This window comes from Netta rufina (genome assembly GCF_964035555.1).
Source record: "Netta rufina genome assembly, chromosome: 3".
Classification (NCBI taxonomy): Eukaryota; Metazoa; Chordata; class Aves; order Anseriformes; family Anatidae; genus Netta; species Netta rufina.
The window spans coordinates 111,829,686-111,846,631 of NC_140125.1; the positions used below are offsets into that span (position 1 = coordinate 111,829,686).

At 41.7% G+C, this 16,946-nt stretch overlaps 1 protein-coding gene across 1 annotated transcript in view; it reads right to left on the bottom strand.

Moving 5' to 3' along the window:
* Nucleotides 1-2,943: 2,943 nt before the first annotated feature.
* Nucleotides 2,944-16,946, bottom strand: part of HS1BP3 (HCLS1 binding protein 3) — a 50,523-nt gene continuing 36,520 nt past the window's right edge. Inside the window, exons 5-7 of the mRNA XM_084284142.1 lie at nucleotides 16,317-16,468; nucleotides 15,705-15,840; nucleotides 2,944-4,648 (exon numbers count right to left, since the gene is read on the bottom strand). Of these exons, the coding sequence (XP_084140268.1) occupies nucleotides 4,414-4,648; nucleotides 15,705-15,840; nucleotides 16,317-16,468 (523 nt within the window). The 3' untranslated portion in view covers nucleotides 2,944-4,413. The remainder of the gene's footprint in view (nucleotides 4,649-15,704; nucleotides 15,841-16,316; nucleotides 16,469-16,946) is intronic.

Here is a 16,946-nt window from a genome sequence, read left to right on the forward strand (position 1 = left end):
GATTAGAAATATGGCGAGGGCTAAACAACTGGATCTGAGGGGATTAAAGATGAACCAAGGAACCAGTACAATACAGAAAGCAACTGACTGACTACATTGAGTCCAGTTTTTAAAGTTACGATGTAAAGTGAGATTACAGATAACACCTCACAGTAAAAACCATCCCTCTTCATGACTTAAGGGTTTAAAAGGTCACAAATAAGATAAGAAATGTGGTTGATGACCATGCACACACACGCACACATCCACAAAGATTCTAGAATCCTTGGTCAGATTAGTGACAGTCACACATTTACATGAAGTATCAGTGCTCTTTTGTACTCTATATTAAATCTAATGACCACAGGGACCGGTCATTTAGAGTCTCTTTTCATTAGCTGTGGCCTAAGTGTCCCATGAGCATGCGGGGTTTTCAGGACCTTAAATCACGCGCTGACTTGCATATTTCACTGTAGCAAGCTCAGCAAAGATGCAGAAGTATCAGTTTCAATTAATACATTTTTTTTAGACCCAGCCCAAATTGCCCCTGACTAAACTAGACCTTAAGTGCTATGTGCAAATTAGCTTTCCTAAAAATTTAGCACAGAACTGATCTAAACAGATGATCCACAGTTCGTCTGTGAAATACCCAAATTGGCGAAATCAGCATTTTAACTGTGACCTAAATAATGAAGTACATGGTGTTATATGTTAATTAGTGCTGTACCACACAGGCAGAAGAAGGTTATGCAAAACAAGAAGCAGCTTCTAAAGCAGTAGAGATACCTATTACACGTTCTAATCACTAAAGAAAACATCTTTTGTAAGGGTTTAATTTTAACTCTACTGCTTTTCAAATCTTCTGATGAGCTAGCTATTATTAATGTCGAAAGGTGATGCCTGTCAGCCAAGAACTACATTAGAGTCCATAATTGAATTTCAAGAGTTGTCAAGAGGAGGCTAATAAAATAGCTGCTACTAGGAGTGATGTATGCGGAAAAAAAAAAAAAAAAAAAGCTCTGGTCTGGCAGGATGCAAAGTATGTTGTGTGGTTTCCTGATGTCATTTCAAATAATATGTTCAATATTTCTGGGCTGCATTTGCCTGACATTCTTCTCTTGTACAATAATGATTCATTATATATAATTTATTCAAGGACTGTAACTCACCTCTAAGTGCCTATAAATATTACTGGAGCTAGACATTTGCATTGTAAAACAAATGTGTAACAGTGGGATTTATGAAGGATCCTTTTACGTTAGTGCCTTGACAGAAAAGATAGATTTTTCTGAAATAAAACAGACCTTTAAATAATCTTAAAAATCTACCACAGGAAACAATTAAGAGCTCTTCCTTCCCCATATTGTCTAGGTATTTTGAAAATTTTGGGGGAAGGCTGAGGGCAAAGTATTCCTTGGCTGTTTTAAAGGGATTGAGCTACAGTGCTGTTACATCAGTATTACTGGGAATGTTCCCATGGTTTAATGGTAACATATAACATCCACTCTCCCACTGCCTGAGCAGTTTCTGAGCAGAGCTCTTAGAGGTGGTGGAAGGCAGACAGATGCCATTGCTGTGAGGAAAGGTTAAGGGGAAACATAGTCCCAGCTGGAACAAAGGCTACACGTTGTTGCCACACCAAGTGGTGTTAATAAAAGGTTGTGGGACGCTGACATTCTTTATTCCTTCTGGTAAATTGGTATGTGAATATGTAGCAGTTCTAAAAAGGGGAGAAATCCAATGTGAGATGACAGCATTCAGCTGGGACACACCAAGTCGTGAGAAGCTGGTGTCGTAGTGATGTCCTGACCTGTCTTGCTGCCTCCCTCAGAGGGCAGAGTTCAGTCTAGAAATGAGGCTGAAAAGCGTATATTTTGTTCTCTTTCTGTGCTGAAGAGAGTTAGAAGTTACGAGATTAAGTAGCAGTTAGGAACAGTTGTCAGACAGTAAGAAAACCTTTCACTCCCATGGTGTGACATCTCTAGCACTGCTGTCCAGACAAACTCTTAAAGGCAGGTTAGAAAAATGCCTATGAGAGATAACATCCGAGCATAATTACTGCCACCAAGAGAATAATATGGTGCCCAATAATATGGTATCTCTCCATCCTGTGTTCAGCCACCACATCCTGCTCTGGCATCTGCCAGCTCTTGCACCAAGAACACCTTGTCTTGGACAGCAAGAAAAGCCAGCAGCAGGACACAGGCCAGATGCTCCTGCTTAGGGCAAGGAGGTGGACAAACTTGTCTTCACAGCCCCTGCCAGCTCTGTGCCTCTATTGTTTTGCTAATTTACTTCAAGAAATCTTAAGAGTTTTCCAGTGTTGTGTGCTAAGGGTAAAGATCTTCACTCAGTCTGCTGGTCGTTAAATCCATGACCCTTAATGTGGTAGTTTTAGTGGTGTCCAGGCCATGTGCCAGGCTGTAAGCCAAAACCACAGACATACAAGCAGCTGTCTGAGCAGTGCTGCATGCAGTAGATATCAGCATTCCACAGCCCTCAGTTAAATATACAACATATAGTTCATGAATGTAAGTTCATGACATCAGGTAGTGCAGCAGGAAGGCTCAACAGTTCAGCTCTCATCTGCTGTTCTCTGCAAGGCCTCTGGGAAGTCATTTATTTTTTCCTCAGTGCCTTCTGCAGGATGGGATAAACAAGCTTCCTAATTGCGCCAGGACACTGTGAGAACAGACAGAATCAGGTACTTCCTTTGCCCATATATAGTTTTACCTTTAGCTGCTCTCAAAGGAAATCTCTCAAAGGAGCAGCTAGCATTCATGGTTTCTTACTCATTAACGTGGGGCTTTAGCTGAGCTTGCACTTTAACAACATGGACTCCATCCTTTAACTCCCATCTGCTGCTATTGTACAACCTAGAGAACAATAATAACAACAACACCTGCAGGTTAGCAAACATTTTTATTGTCCTGAAACATATTTTACATAGAGTGCCAATGATTTTATTTTACTCGTCCCACCAAACCAAAATACCATTATCATATTTTCCATTGGCTTAAAAAGAAATACTAATAGAGATAATTTCATTAATAAAATATATACATATAAGGCTTTCTATTCATATTGTTCTATATTAGAAAGGCAAATTTGAGGGTAGCGATATGGCTTAAATATATTAATATTTTCCCTCTAGGGAGCTTGTCTTCACATTTGGATATAACACACACGTATATATATGAGCAGATGAATCTCTTTCCACATGACAGCAGATATCAACCTGCATTAGATGTAAATTCAGCGTCTTTAACCACAGTGTCTGAGTCGGGAAGAAGGGAAGGTAGTCTGGGATTCCTGTTCATTGTTCTTATTTTTCTGCATATTACATTTTCTCTAGTAAATTTTCTTCCTATGTTTTTCCTTTGGATAATCCCAAATTTGTCCTCCCTTGTTATATGGCTTACTATAGACCATTGTTTATGTAAAAGCTCATTTTAATGTAGTGGGATTAATCGCCATGGATCCTTCTTTAATTTATGGAAGAAGGGAAGGAAATGAGAGAGACTGACTCCAGAGAGCGATTAAGAGTTCATCCATTAGGACACCTGCACTGACTCAATTTCTGCAGAAATCTTTTTCTCTCCACTAACTGCAGCAGAAGTCTAGGAAGACTTGCCTGGAAAAAAATAGCCCTTTTGTATCTTGTGTATGTTCACAAGAGTCCTACAGCATCCAAACCTCCTACACACTGAAACTTCTGTGTATGTCTGGAGCTGTGTATCCTGAGCCATCTTCAGTCATTTGCTATCTCCCCCAGGGGCCAGAGACACACAGCGTCTAGTGTTTGCAGGCCTACAAGTTCTCCTACAAGTCAGCATTTGTGCAACAAGGCCAGCAAAACAGTGAGGCTTAGCTGTGATTTCAGTATTTCTCTGAACTACAGAAGAACTGTTACCTATACTTAACAGTCACTGTTTATAAATTACTGCAATAACAGACAGGGAGGAAAAAGCTGCTATAAAAGTTCACAGAACAAAATGAAAATCACCCTTCCAGTAAGCTGAAATGCATTGTTTAAAATGACAGGAAAAGCATCTTGTCCTGCTTCAGACCATTTGTTGGACGCTATTCATACCTGCCATGTGTGCAACACGCTTGTCATTTACAGTCAGGTCAAAACTGGCCAAAACTTTACTATTCTGATACTAAAATAGTAGTAGACATAATCTGTAGTGCTATGTCTTTGTCCATATTCCTGTAAGGCCCTGAAAAGATAAGGCAACTATATACCATAACTACACTGTTTTAAAAACATCATATTGCGCCTGCGCTAGTCAAACATGCTGCCCTCCGTATCATGGCATACAAACGAGCACCATGACAGTAAAGAGATCTGGCCAATTCTTGCTATCGTCACTTGAGCTCAGAGGGAGTTTGGGCCAAGAAGGCGTGATCGCATTTTAAAAATGCCTATGTTCAGAAAAGACTTGTATCTTGGTTGCTGAGAGATTCATTTTCCTGGATATACTGGAGAATGTCCACTTCATTCATTGTTTGAATTCTGTCTTCCTTTGGCTTTGCCAGCGGAGATGTGTTAGTGTTAGTGTTCCTGGGGAGAACTGCTGGTTTCTTAGGCAACGGTGGTTTTGATGGCACCTTAGGTTTCGGTTTGGAGGTTACTTTCAAGAGTTTTTCTAAATCATCTTCAACCCTGGAATGAAAAGAAAATATCATAAACTCCTCAGTGATACAGCTTGGGAATTTCTGAACTGCTTTTTGTTTTCTAAGAAAATGCAGTTTTGCAAAATAAAACTTTCTGGAAGGAAATTCTCTTTTAGGAAGAGTTTTTCAAAAAATTTAAGTGTTACCAAAAAACAAACTGTCTCTTTATGATTTTTCAATTCACCACATAAGCTATTTCATTTTACAGCTTTCAACTGCCTAAATTAAAAACAATTTTCAGTTTTGAAAAAAAAAATCGTGATTTTAGTTTAGGGAAAAAAAAATTGCTTTTAATTTGCAACTGGATGGTTTCCTTCTCCAACAGCTCAGACATTTTCACGGGATGGTAAATCTTTTCTCATTCAGCTCTGTTTCTCCCTTAACTTCATTCCCCAAGGCAGACATGCTCTGTCATGACAAACTGGAAAATCTAATGACTTTAAAAACATTATATTCACATTTGCTTCCAAGAAACCGAGAGAGTTTTGCAATCTATGAATCTATAAAACAATTTTTTTTTGGTGACCATTTTTCACAATTTCCTAGTGAAATAAGCAAAATGGTTGGAACAGTTAAGAATGTTTTCCACCTGGACTGTTTGACCTTACCAAAAGACACAACGTGCTGTGCATGCCCAGTTCTGCTCCTGTTGGAGCTAGAAAGATTTTGAGAGAACCTTTGTAACAGATAGTCTTATGACTCCAAGAGGTCGCTGCCTTTGGAAAGTGGATATGTAAAGGAAAAAGAAAGTTGTGACCTATCACATTGCTAAAAGACATAGTAGAAATGGCAGAGTAAAAATTAATGTAGCTGGAGAAGTCTTTATAGGCCACAGTATTTTTTCCTTTGAATTAAAACAGCTTCTTGTCTTCATTCTCTGAGCACGGTGGTCAAAAAATACCATAAGGAATAAACACAGTTGTTAATTTCCCAAGGCTTCATTGATCAACCATCATTAAGTATTCGAAACCCAATCAGCAATACATGCAGCTCATCAGCTCTGTAATGACCAGCTACAAAATGCTAACTTCACATAAAATGCTAACTTCACATAAAATGCTAACTTAACATAAAATGCTAACTTCACATACGCTTACAAAATATAAGACTTGCAAAAGGCTCCACCCTTAATTGCAGCACACAAAAAATCATGGAAGGTTGATCGCAAGACGTGCAAGCAAAAGCTTTTACATGGAGGACCAGGAGCCAAAGATCAAGGTTCATGATTTGTGACTATCTCCTTGCCAGACCCCAGCTCTAGTGGGATACGCTTGCTCTGTGACCATGGTGTCTGAAGCAGTGAACAGATTTTACTGTTTAACTGGTTACAAGCTCTGATATAAGAACTGTTTTTAACAAACTTCAGTATCACAGAATCAGCCCATTAAAATGCTGTAACACTGCCAGCAGTAAAACTCCCTCTGCCTCAGCTGAAGGGTAGCCTGCCAGGGAAGCTACACATGAACTATGAGATAAAATTAAGGTGCAGGAGTTATTGCACAGGGACTGGAATTTTCTTCCGTGCTCAAGTCCCCTTCAAGCAGTTTTACTTAGAGGACTTGTGAGGATGAGAAAGTTTGGTCAAGCAAATCTGAAACAAGAAGGGAGATGGCTGCACATGTGCAGCAGGAATGGCCTCAGGTTGCTTCAGAGAAGGTTTAAGTAGGAAATGAGGAGACATTTCTTCTCAGAAAGAGCAATCAGGCATTGGAACGGGTTGCCCAGGGAGGTGGTGGAGTCACTGTCCCTAGGGGTGTTCAAGGAAAGGCTGGGCATGGTGCTTGGGGACATGGTTTAGTGGGTGACATTGGTGGTAGGGGGATGGTTGGACCAGATGATCTTAGAGGTCTTTTCCAACCTTAAGGATTCCATGATTCTATGATTCTCCTCTCCCTGTGTCTCTGCTAGAGCACTGCCTCAGGAGGTGGCACAGCCCTTCCAGCTAGGCGAATGGGTTGGATGTTCGCGTTTAGTCACAGCACCCATAACCACCTGGTGGCAAACGGCAAGCAGTAAATGGAGAAGTGACCTTGCAATGGAGAACGGCTCTTTGTCTCTGGGAGGATTCTCTGAAGGCCCTCTCATCTGAGACCCTGGTGACTGGAAGGGATTTGTTGGAGCAGTTCTCCTGCAGGTCCACTCACTGGAACAGGATGCCATGCAGGGAGTATAAGGAAGGTGCCTTTAGAGTCTGTTTCTGGAGCATGAAGGAGCCTCATCTCATTTCAAGTCAGGCATTTTTTGGTCCTTCTACTCATTTATCTTTCGTAATTCACATCTTCCTCACTGTCAGAAAGTAAGGATGTCTTGGAGCCAGGACCATGGGGGACATGATCAAGTGCAGAAGAATAAATATATCCAATCCACTTTATTACTCCAGCCCTAGAAAATACTATTTGAATGCTAAAAGCACAGATACTTAAAGAGCTCCAGAATTCTCAGCAAAAGGTTCTGCTGTTATTAAGAAAAACTGCAAGACCTCAAAGGTTTATTTTTTTATGTTTGACCTTATTAAAAGCCGTGAAGAACTTAATGACTGCCTGGGCTGAGACGCACTGCACTCACTGCGAATTGGCCATAATGTGAACACGGAGAAGCCTGAATTTCTTGTCATATGGTCAGAATCCTTTAAGGCAATGCCAGCCAGATCTTCTTGTAACTCTCAGAGGAAACCAAAAGAGGGTCAGTTTAAATCAAGGCCAATCTTGTAAGATTAGCTGCTTGAACACTAATGAGTCCATCTATGATGGACAGAGCAGGTACACTGTCTCAAAGCTCTGCACCTTGAGCTCTACATGATGGACTCTGTATATTCCAGCACACAGCTCCTGCTGTTATCTCAAATTTCATCCCCCGGGTAATTCTGGAGATTATATTCTCTTTTAATTTGATAATAAGATTTATGATGTCTCTTGGTTTCCGTGATTCCCTGTGGGTGTCATATCCCACCTAACTTACAAAACACCTTGTCAGCGTATTGATTCCTTCTGAATTCCTCATCTACAGAGAAGAAATTAATTTCATTTAAGCCCAGGCATTTCTGTTTGCTGCAAACTGTGATATCCAAGAGATATCACACCTGTGATTACATTGCCAAGACATGTTCATGTTCTCTTTGCTGTGTAATAAACAAAGCATGTTAGGGCTGGTATTTCTGAAGCTGATCTGATGCCTTCCTACTTGGCATAAACAAACACTGAATGAATCAGTGTCCATGTCATAAAGATTTGGTCATAAATAACAGAAACCGTAATATCTAGACGAACAATGCGTATGTATACATACAGATCATACGGAGCGAGCATGATTTTGAACTAGGTGCAGGGCTTGAGAAGGGTCGCTGATCTGCCAAGCAGAGCCAGAAGTAAACACAGCTCATTAACCTCATCAGACGCCACAGCTTCCTGAATTATCTACTCCTTTGTGGCTCTACATTCATTTCTCTGCTAACCACAGCAACAAAACCACAGTCGTAAAATAACTCCAAAAGATGCAGCGCAGTAGTTGTTTTTATGTTGTTTTTGATGTTGTTGTTGGCAATGTGCTTTTAGACCAACAGTTCTGACCAGTAAAGCTCCCTTTTTGTCCTGGATTTTTCAAAGACCTTGGTCAGAGAGAAGTCTTTTACAGAAGACACAGCAGATAATGTGGTCTTTGTCTCAAAACCTGCTTTTCGTGCTGCAGTGTTTGATCCACTGCTGTTTGATCATGTGAGACACAATTGGCTTTGGAAAACTAAAGAGGTAAAATGCACAATGCCTCAGGCCGAGCTAGGAACAAGGACTTCTATTTCTTGAGAAGCAAATGAATTGTTACAGTGCGTAACTAGCAACCATATTTAACTCCAGGAGAGGAGGTGGAAGAAGAAAAAAAAATCAAGTAACTATTCTGTTGTTCCTAACAAGGAGATTAAAGGAAGAACCTTCCCACCCCCATCGCCCTTCTTGTTAAAGACAATCAGGCACAGAATCTGTGTAATTAATCTTTCTCTAATTATTCTTTTTTTTTTTTTTAATGGAAAAGCAGCACCACATTGTTTAAAATTCCTGCCATACTGTTGTGCTGATTCACAAACATTCAGTATCGGTGGAAAATCGCCTTGTTTTCAGAGAGAATGCAATCAAAGCCCTTATTACAGAAAGGCTGTCACAAAGCCCTGTGATATGACAGCTAACATGTAGACTTCCAAAGGGTGAAAGATTTCTGACAGAGGCAAAGACATGTCTGCCATCAGAACATCAGCATTTTAGATGTCACTTCTCTGACTTTCATCCCATCTATCTGGACAGAACTGGGGGGATGAGAATGAGAATGTGTATGTATAGCACCTAGCATGATGGGAACAGTGACCTCCTCTGCCTGGGAATGCTCTAATGAGGAGAATCAGTAACGAAAGCAAGAGACAAAGGTTGCCCTAATTTGCTAAGTATCCAAAAGTATCATACTTGAAGCCAGGTTATGCAAGACACAGCAGTTCTTGCAGAACAGACTTTTGTCTTTCTGTACCTTGTTATCATTCTTTATTTTGGCTGGTGTTAATTCGAAGTACAACAGATATCTCAGCGAAGTGTTGGGTAGAGGTGTAATACCACATTTGTGACTTGGGAAAAGCCTTTGCTTCCCAGCACTTGTGGTATGGTCAATAGAGAGAGTGTGATGTCTAACGGAGCTGATGGAAGTTACAGAGATGGTGTAGGAGGTATCTCCCCGTCTGCTCCTGCTTTTCCCCTGCAGTCCACTCCAGGTAAGTTCATGCTGGTTTAAACAGTGCCAGGAAACATGTCAAGACACTGGAACGTGAGATTCTGCACAGTTTCGGTCTGTGTTTGTGTTAGATTACCCCTCATTCAAAAAGCTCTGAGGCACAACTCAGGAGCTGGCATAGGACAGGGACCATTCCCAGCAGCAGCCGCACACAGTTCCAGAGCCAGTGAGCCTAATAACATGATGTAGCCTGATGGTGCTGCTTGGCCTAAGGCCAGAAAATGGGCTCATTAGTCCTTGTAAATCCTACACCTGTACGCCCACAAGAAGCCCTCTGAGGTAACAGCCTACTGGTTTGGTCACTCACCCAGGAAAGGAGACAAATCAGTTTTCACAATTTGAACCAGAGAGCTGGTTCCATTTTTTCCCATCCTAAAGAAGTTCGAACTTCTCTGTTGCTTCTCTAGAAAGTTCCCTTATCAATGGGAATTATGGCAATGACATAATTTAGGCAGGGGAGAACAGACAGTTTTTGTCCCCCTGGCTGAAGATGGCTGTCGAAAAAACAAGTGCCCTGGGGCAAGATGTTTGAAATCTGGTGATTCTCAAGGCTAGCAAAAGGATTTAGAATAAGAGAGACTACAAAACTAGGTCATCCTTTATTCCATACAACCCATGCATGTAACCAAGAGTGGAGCAAGAATTAATGTTTCCCACCTGGTAAAAACTTTTTTGTTGTGTTGGCCACATTTATTTTGTAGCTCTTCCACTATTTGTAAGTAGCATCACAGGAAAAATGAAATAAACAGAATAAATGTTTGAAAACCATCGTGGAAAATGTTCTTGGGCAGCAAAGAAAACCCATCAAAAATTAAAAAAGAAAAAAAAAAGTTATTTATTTGTTTACTGAAAGCTACTGCAGCCATATCATGTTTCTTTCCCCACCGTCAGGTCACAACAAGCCATGGAAACTGCCCTGGAGTGGTCAGAAATTTCTGACTCACTTGTTGCAAAATCCTCTACCACCTGTCCACCACCTAAACAACCCTCTGTCCAAAAGATCTAGATGTAAACCCTCTAGAGCCTCTCAAAGCTCTTCTCATACCCTGCTCTCATATCCTTTGGACAGGGAAAAAGTATTTCTCATCATACGGTGCTGGAGGTGGTGTCCCATCTGACTTCTGGCTAGCCTTAAGGTCTAAGTGTTGCTCTTTGAATTCAGCTGCCACCAGTGGCCTGCTGAATGAAGAGCACACACACTTTTTCCACTTCAAGGTTGGCAGCAGTTTCTTGGTAAACCTGAAGCTGAAAAACCTGCTCAGGAAGCTATGCAGACTGAGTGGTGGTTAGAAATGGCCATTGTTAGGATGCGGTTTCATAAACAGCTTCATCCTCTAACAACGTCGTGCTCCTGTAAGGGTCATCACTTGTATCCCTGACGGCACAGCTCGTAGCTGTAAATACAGAACAGCCTGTAAATACAGACAAAAATCATCTTTAATGGGCAAGGAAAGGATGAGGATGCTGTAGCACAAAAGTAAGAGCTGGACTGCTCCTTTCAACACCTGCAGCACAGGTCAGTGTAATCCTAAGTAAGAAAATGCCAGGTCTACCACCACACTGCAGCAGAACTGGGATCCCACTGCTGACACGCTTCTCAGCACTGGAAAAAAAGACAAATCTTATGCTGACAGCTGCTTCCTTCTATCTTGACTCCCTATTCATTATCAAAGGTGAGGCTAATTAAATCTGTCCTAAAAGGCTGCTCAGACAACTGTGATAATTATTTCAGGCTGGGATGTGTGGTAATTTATGTAATTCTGGCCACAGAGCTGCTGCAACATTCACAGGATCAATTCTAGCATTGGTTTTCCACAAAAACCTGCCTGATCCATCACACCAGGCAGGCGTGATTTAGATTAATGAGGCAGAAGAGGTTGACTGCAGTGCTGCTGCATGAAAACTTAATTTGCACATCTGTGGCCACTGGGTAGACAGAGATGGGAAAATAAGATGGCATGAGAATCCATGATGTGAGAGTTTGCAGGATACTGATTTTGGCAGCAGTTGACTTCTATCACTAGATTAAATGGAAATCAGACCTGAGGAAGAGCTTTGAGAATGTTGGTAAAAGGCTGAATGCATCCAGAAGGAATCATTATGGTGTGACACGGCCAAGGAAATTGAGAAGAGAAAACAGAAGCCTTGTCCTAAATCTTTTTCCAAGGGCAATCTAAGAAAGGGTTGGTAAGTTATTGTTGGACTTCACTGCTGTGGGCCACCTTGTGGAAGAGCTGAAAGCAATCAGACCTGACTTCTTGGAGGTGCCTGGGTTTCTTTGTATCCCTGTATGGAAGAGATGAGCCAAAAAGACTTGGTTACCTCTTGTCTCTTTCACAAAGCACATTTTTTGAAGGAGGAGTGTGACATGCTCTTTTTTTTTTTTCTGAAGGCAATACACTGAGACTTGACCTTGCTGTTCTCTACCATAGAAATTTATCTTTTTTCCACACGTTCTGGAGGGACATGTAAGTGCATGTACCTCACTAAAGTAGTATGGCAGACCCAGGGGTAGGAAAGAGAGACTGCTTCTACAGTGAGTGAGGTAGCTCACCTAATTTCTCTATCACCATCACTTGATATTTGTCGGTAGGTCAAGAAGGAACTGCTAGAGGCTGGTCAATGGACAGGAAGAGGGAAGATATTTGAATGGAAGTGGGCATTTTTGCCATAAAAAGAAACCTTTCATTACATGTATGATGCATTTGGTCTTTCTTAAGGTTCAACACTTGTTAAAATGCGTGTTTCTACTTAAAATACTAATTCCCATTTTATTTGAGCAGGTATCCAGAGAGACCATAGTCTTCCATTTGCAATGAGCACATTTGTCATACTTTTTTCTTCCTTATGTTATGACACGCAGAACCCACGCACATTTTGCAGACTCATTTTGTCTCCTCGGGAGTTACAAGTCACTGCTGGGATTCACTGCTGGGCTGACAGTCCTACCACACAGGTCACAAAGGACGTGATTGCTCCTGTGTTCTGATTAAAAAGGACTAGTTTGCTCCCATGTTCTGCTCTGAACATCATCGTTTTCTCATCTCTGCTTTGCAAGGAGAAGGTTCTGCCCTTTTCTGCTTCATGCAGTGCTCTCCTATCTCTACCTGTGGTTCACTGGAAAGTGCATTTTCCAGTATCATAGAATCCTTAAGGTTGGAAAACACCTCCAAGACCATTTGGTCTAACCATCCCCCTACCACCAATGTCACCCACTAAACCATGTCCCTAAGCACCACGTCCAACCTTTCCTTGAACACCCCCAGGGACGGTGGCTCCACCACCTCCCTGGGCAACCCGTTCCAGTGCCTGACTGCTCTTTCTGAGCAGAAATGTCTCCTCATTTCCAATCTGAACCTCCCCTGGTGCAATTTGAGGCCATTCCCTCTAGTCTTATCACTAGTTACCAGTGAGAAGAAGCCAACCCCCAGCTCCCCACACCTTCCTTTCAGGTAGCTGCAGAGAGCAATAAGGTCTCCCTTGAGCCTCCTCTTCCCCAGACTAAACAATCCCAGTTCCTTCAGCCGCTCCTCACAGTACTTGTGTTCCAGACCCCTCACCAGCTTTGTAGACCTTCTCTGGACACATTCCAGGGCCTCGATGTCCTTCTTGTACTGAGGGGCCCAAAACTGAACACAGTACTCGAGGTGCAGCCTCACCAGAGCAGAGTACAGGGGGACAATCACCTCTCTGGTCCTGCTGGCTACACTATTCCTGTTACAAACCAGGATGGTGTTGGCCTTCTTGGCCACCTGGGCACACTGCCGGCTTGTGTTCAGCTGAGCGTTGACCAGTAAGGCAAACACTTCTCAGATCTACCACATCCATATGATTAGACCATGTGTTACATACAGATGTACTCTACATAAGTCAAGAGCTACCATATTTGCATTATTCAGCTAATTCATCTTTTCACAGTGAACATGTTTAATGTTTCTTGACCTACCACAGACTTGCCAGTGCATAATAGCTCAGGTTGGTCTTAAGTCTGGACAAAATGTCTCCAGACAAATTTGCTGTGTGGTATATATAACTGATTATGTTCAGGAAACCAAGACCTTTGCTAATTTTCCCTGAACAGCTTACCTGGCTGTAGCCCACTAAAGGAGTGGGTTGTCACAGCTCCCACTTTGATGTGAGAGTTGGGGAGATTTCTTTAGTCCCCTTTAAGATAGGAGAGGGATTGTGACATCTGTAGGGAACAGGCAAAATTTACTCTTAGGCCTAAAGATCTGCTGAAGCATCCATAGCAGTGAGAGCGCAGGGTTCTGCTCACTTTGAGCATATCATCTCACCACAGAGGGTCACTGCCTGCAAAAGACTGTGGCACTGCCCTGCGGGAACATTTAACACCAGTGTGGAGGGAAGGTAGTAGATGATTCAAATATTGCCTTTACATTTATGAGACCTGATAGTTCTGCTAAGGCTATCAGCTGAACAGAAGACAAACTGCATTGTGTATAACTACTTGGGAAAGTTCAGCTGCAGTTACTTGAGGTGATTGTCACGAATACAGGTAACGTGAAGTGTTCTACTAGGTTAAAACATCACTCTCTCTCCTGTTCCTCCCCTTCAGCCTTTCCTTTACATCCAATCGTGTTGCTATTCAGTCCACCAGCTCTCTATGATGTGCAGATAACTCTGTGAGCTAGGCTTATCAGAGGGATTTCAGAGGGCGTTAGGCACCTAAAGAGACCAACAGATCCTGACCTATTTGACTGTGCCTCTGGCACAGCCAGGATTTGCCTCTGGATTTCTGTAGTAACTTTCCCATGAGATCGCTGGCACAATTTTCTGCTTCGGTACGTGCATTCATTTCCAACTGGATCTTGACTTGCCAACTACTGAAAGCATTGGGACAATTCAAGAATAAATTAAAACTAGTTGAATTTAAAAGAAATGGAATCTTTTCCCACTATGTCCATTATCATCTGGGTGTGCTGCTAACGATGATGACTCCAAACTGATCTAAAACTATAGTCTATTGGTCTCAGAGCAGACTTCAGAGACCTTTCTCCACCACAGACAAAGAGAAAACGTGTAATTCAAAGGACATTAACAAGACAGTTGGAGAAACACTCTCCACTAGTGAATAATAATACAAGGACTGCATTAAAACAGGCACTTCCAGCCATATGAATGATCTGAATCAAACAGTGCATTCTGAGATGGCTAGCAAAGGAGAAAGCAAACATGAAAATACTGCAAGCACATACATGTTTGCTCCCAGTGTACTGCAGCACTAAATCAGGTCATGTTCTGCCCCATCAGCTTTTATAAACATCAGGTGGGCTGTCAGGATGTAATGTGAGATGGCACCAGCCCAATTTAACCTCTGCTTAAATTAAGTCAGTTATTACTGCTGAGATAGGTAGCACTTTTACATGGGGAAAAAGTAATAGCTGCAAAACTATCTGCTTCAGGAGAGGATGCCACCCTCTGATTCTCTCCCTTGGGTTTAGTACCTGCTGTTGAAATCATACATTCTAACAGGAGTTAGCTGGCAAGCACTGGTGCTTGAAATAGGTTGCCTTTGTCATTCAGATGCCAGTATGAGATCCAGAAGGTGTAAATTTGACTCTTTATTGTAGTAAAGATTCCCTGGTGATGCTGGTCTTCCTGAGCATTAGTGCCCTGCTTGATGTCTTGAGGGTTTGCCTACACTAATGTGCAGGCAAACTAGCTTTGTGAGAGTAATGTCAGGAATAAAACATGACATAATATGTTTCACCACTACACTAACAAGGGGTGTAAGAGCAAGTACATTATTCCTTCCTGTAACTATGAGCTACAGCCCCCTGGTCCACTAGATTAAAAATTAAATACTGTGTGACAGAGATTTTAAGAGTCCTTTGCAGCTGTTGTGTTGTGCACAGGATTCCTCCTAGAAGTGGGCATGGAGGTCTGTAAGCCACCAGCAGAAAATCATTCCTCTTGGGGCAAGAGAGGAGTCACTGATTTCAGATCACTAAAGCTGAGTTCCTCCTTGTTTCTGGGTGTCCCTGCCTTGGTTTCTAATTTTTCATACTGGAGGTCAGTTTTTACCCTCTATGAAAAGCAGAAATGTCATGTTAGAGAATGGAAACTAGATGGCATGCCTTGGGCCTTCAAGACCCTTCCTTTGGAGTCACATAATAATATCTTGCACCCTACTTTTTTAAAAGAGTCTTCCTGATTTCCTTTATAATGTCTTCAGTTTCCAAGATTTGACTTCTTCTGAGGTCTAATTAACTCCCCCCTCAGGTGGCTTTCATGTTGCAGGACAGATTTGAGATGAGTACCTCAGCAGTTCCTCGGTGTCCTCCTCAGGACTTATGTTCAGAGCATGTTCCTTATTCTCACAGGCAGCTGGCAGCAGTAGTGAGTCGCCCAATCTTACCACTCCACCAAGGTCTGGATCTTCAAATAATTTCAGATCTAGAAAGGGAAAACAGTAAAAGCTGTAGTTAAATCGTACGACACAAAACAATACCTAGGGAATCTGTATTATGAGGCTGAAAAAAAGATCAGGTAGACAATTCCTTTTATACAAGGATTTCCAATTCACCAAGTACCAGGAAACACATCAGTAATATGCTGTGCTCTCAGGACTTGGAATATCTGCTTTTCTTCTTGCAACCCCAAAACAGGTCACATTACTTTTGCCAGTGCCATGAGTGTGTGTGGGATAGTCTGCTCCCAATGACCCACATACCCAAACCCAAAATGTCAATAGTCAACAGCTAGGGCAACTACAGGTCATATTTATTGTCTAAATGATTCTGCCGCAGCTGAAGATGTGCCTTAACATTCCCATCTAACCTGTACACTCCATATCACTATATTTTAAAAGCTCAATGTTTACATATGCTTTAGATAAAACAAACTGTGTATATACAAATATAGATAATTACTCTCTTTCATCTTCTTCCTGGGACCAATTGATGAGAAATCTTTTTCTGGTCCAAACAGTCCTTCATCTGGATCTATTTCTTCTTCAAAAATGGTTAATTTGTGCTTCTCTTCCTTGGCTGGAGAAGCAGATGCCTTCTTTGTTTTTTTAGTTCTAAAAACATAAGAGACAAGAAAATCAGCTGCAATTCTTCATTTAACAAGAAAGATTTATGTCTAAGAAAGTTCCATATGCTGAAAATAGATGGAGGCTGGGAAAGTATTAGAGAAAGGTACATACTCATCTGTTAGTCACTGGCAGAAACGGGATATTGAGCTGGATGGATTACTGGCCTGACATACTCTAACTGAGTTCGTAAGTTCGTAAGTACTATCAAGAAAAACAACTGAAACACGAAGATCAGGGCTAACAATGATATACTGTGAAAACTGCCACCCAATCACATTTGTCTGAAGCAATTTTACCACACAAAAAGCATAAAACAAGCAAGACCAGCAGCTCCAGCAATGCTGTTAAAGTCAGACAGAATGGGGAGGGCTTGAGAAACAAAGTGCAGGTTGGACACTGCACTGATCCCTTTGGACAGGTTTTTAAAAGTCACTTTGGCTCCATTACTTAGCCAGTGATCACT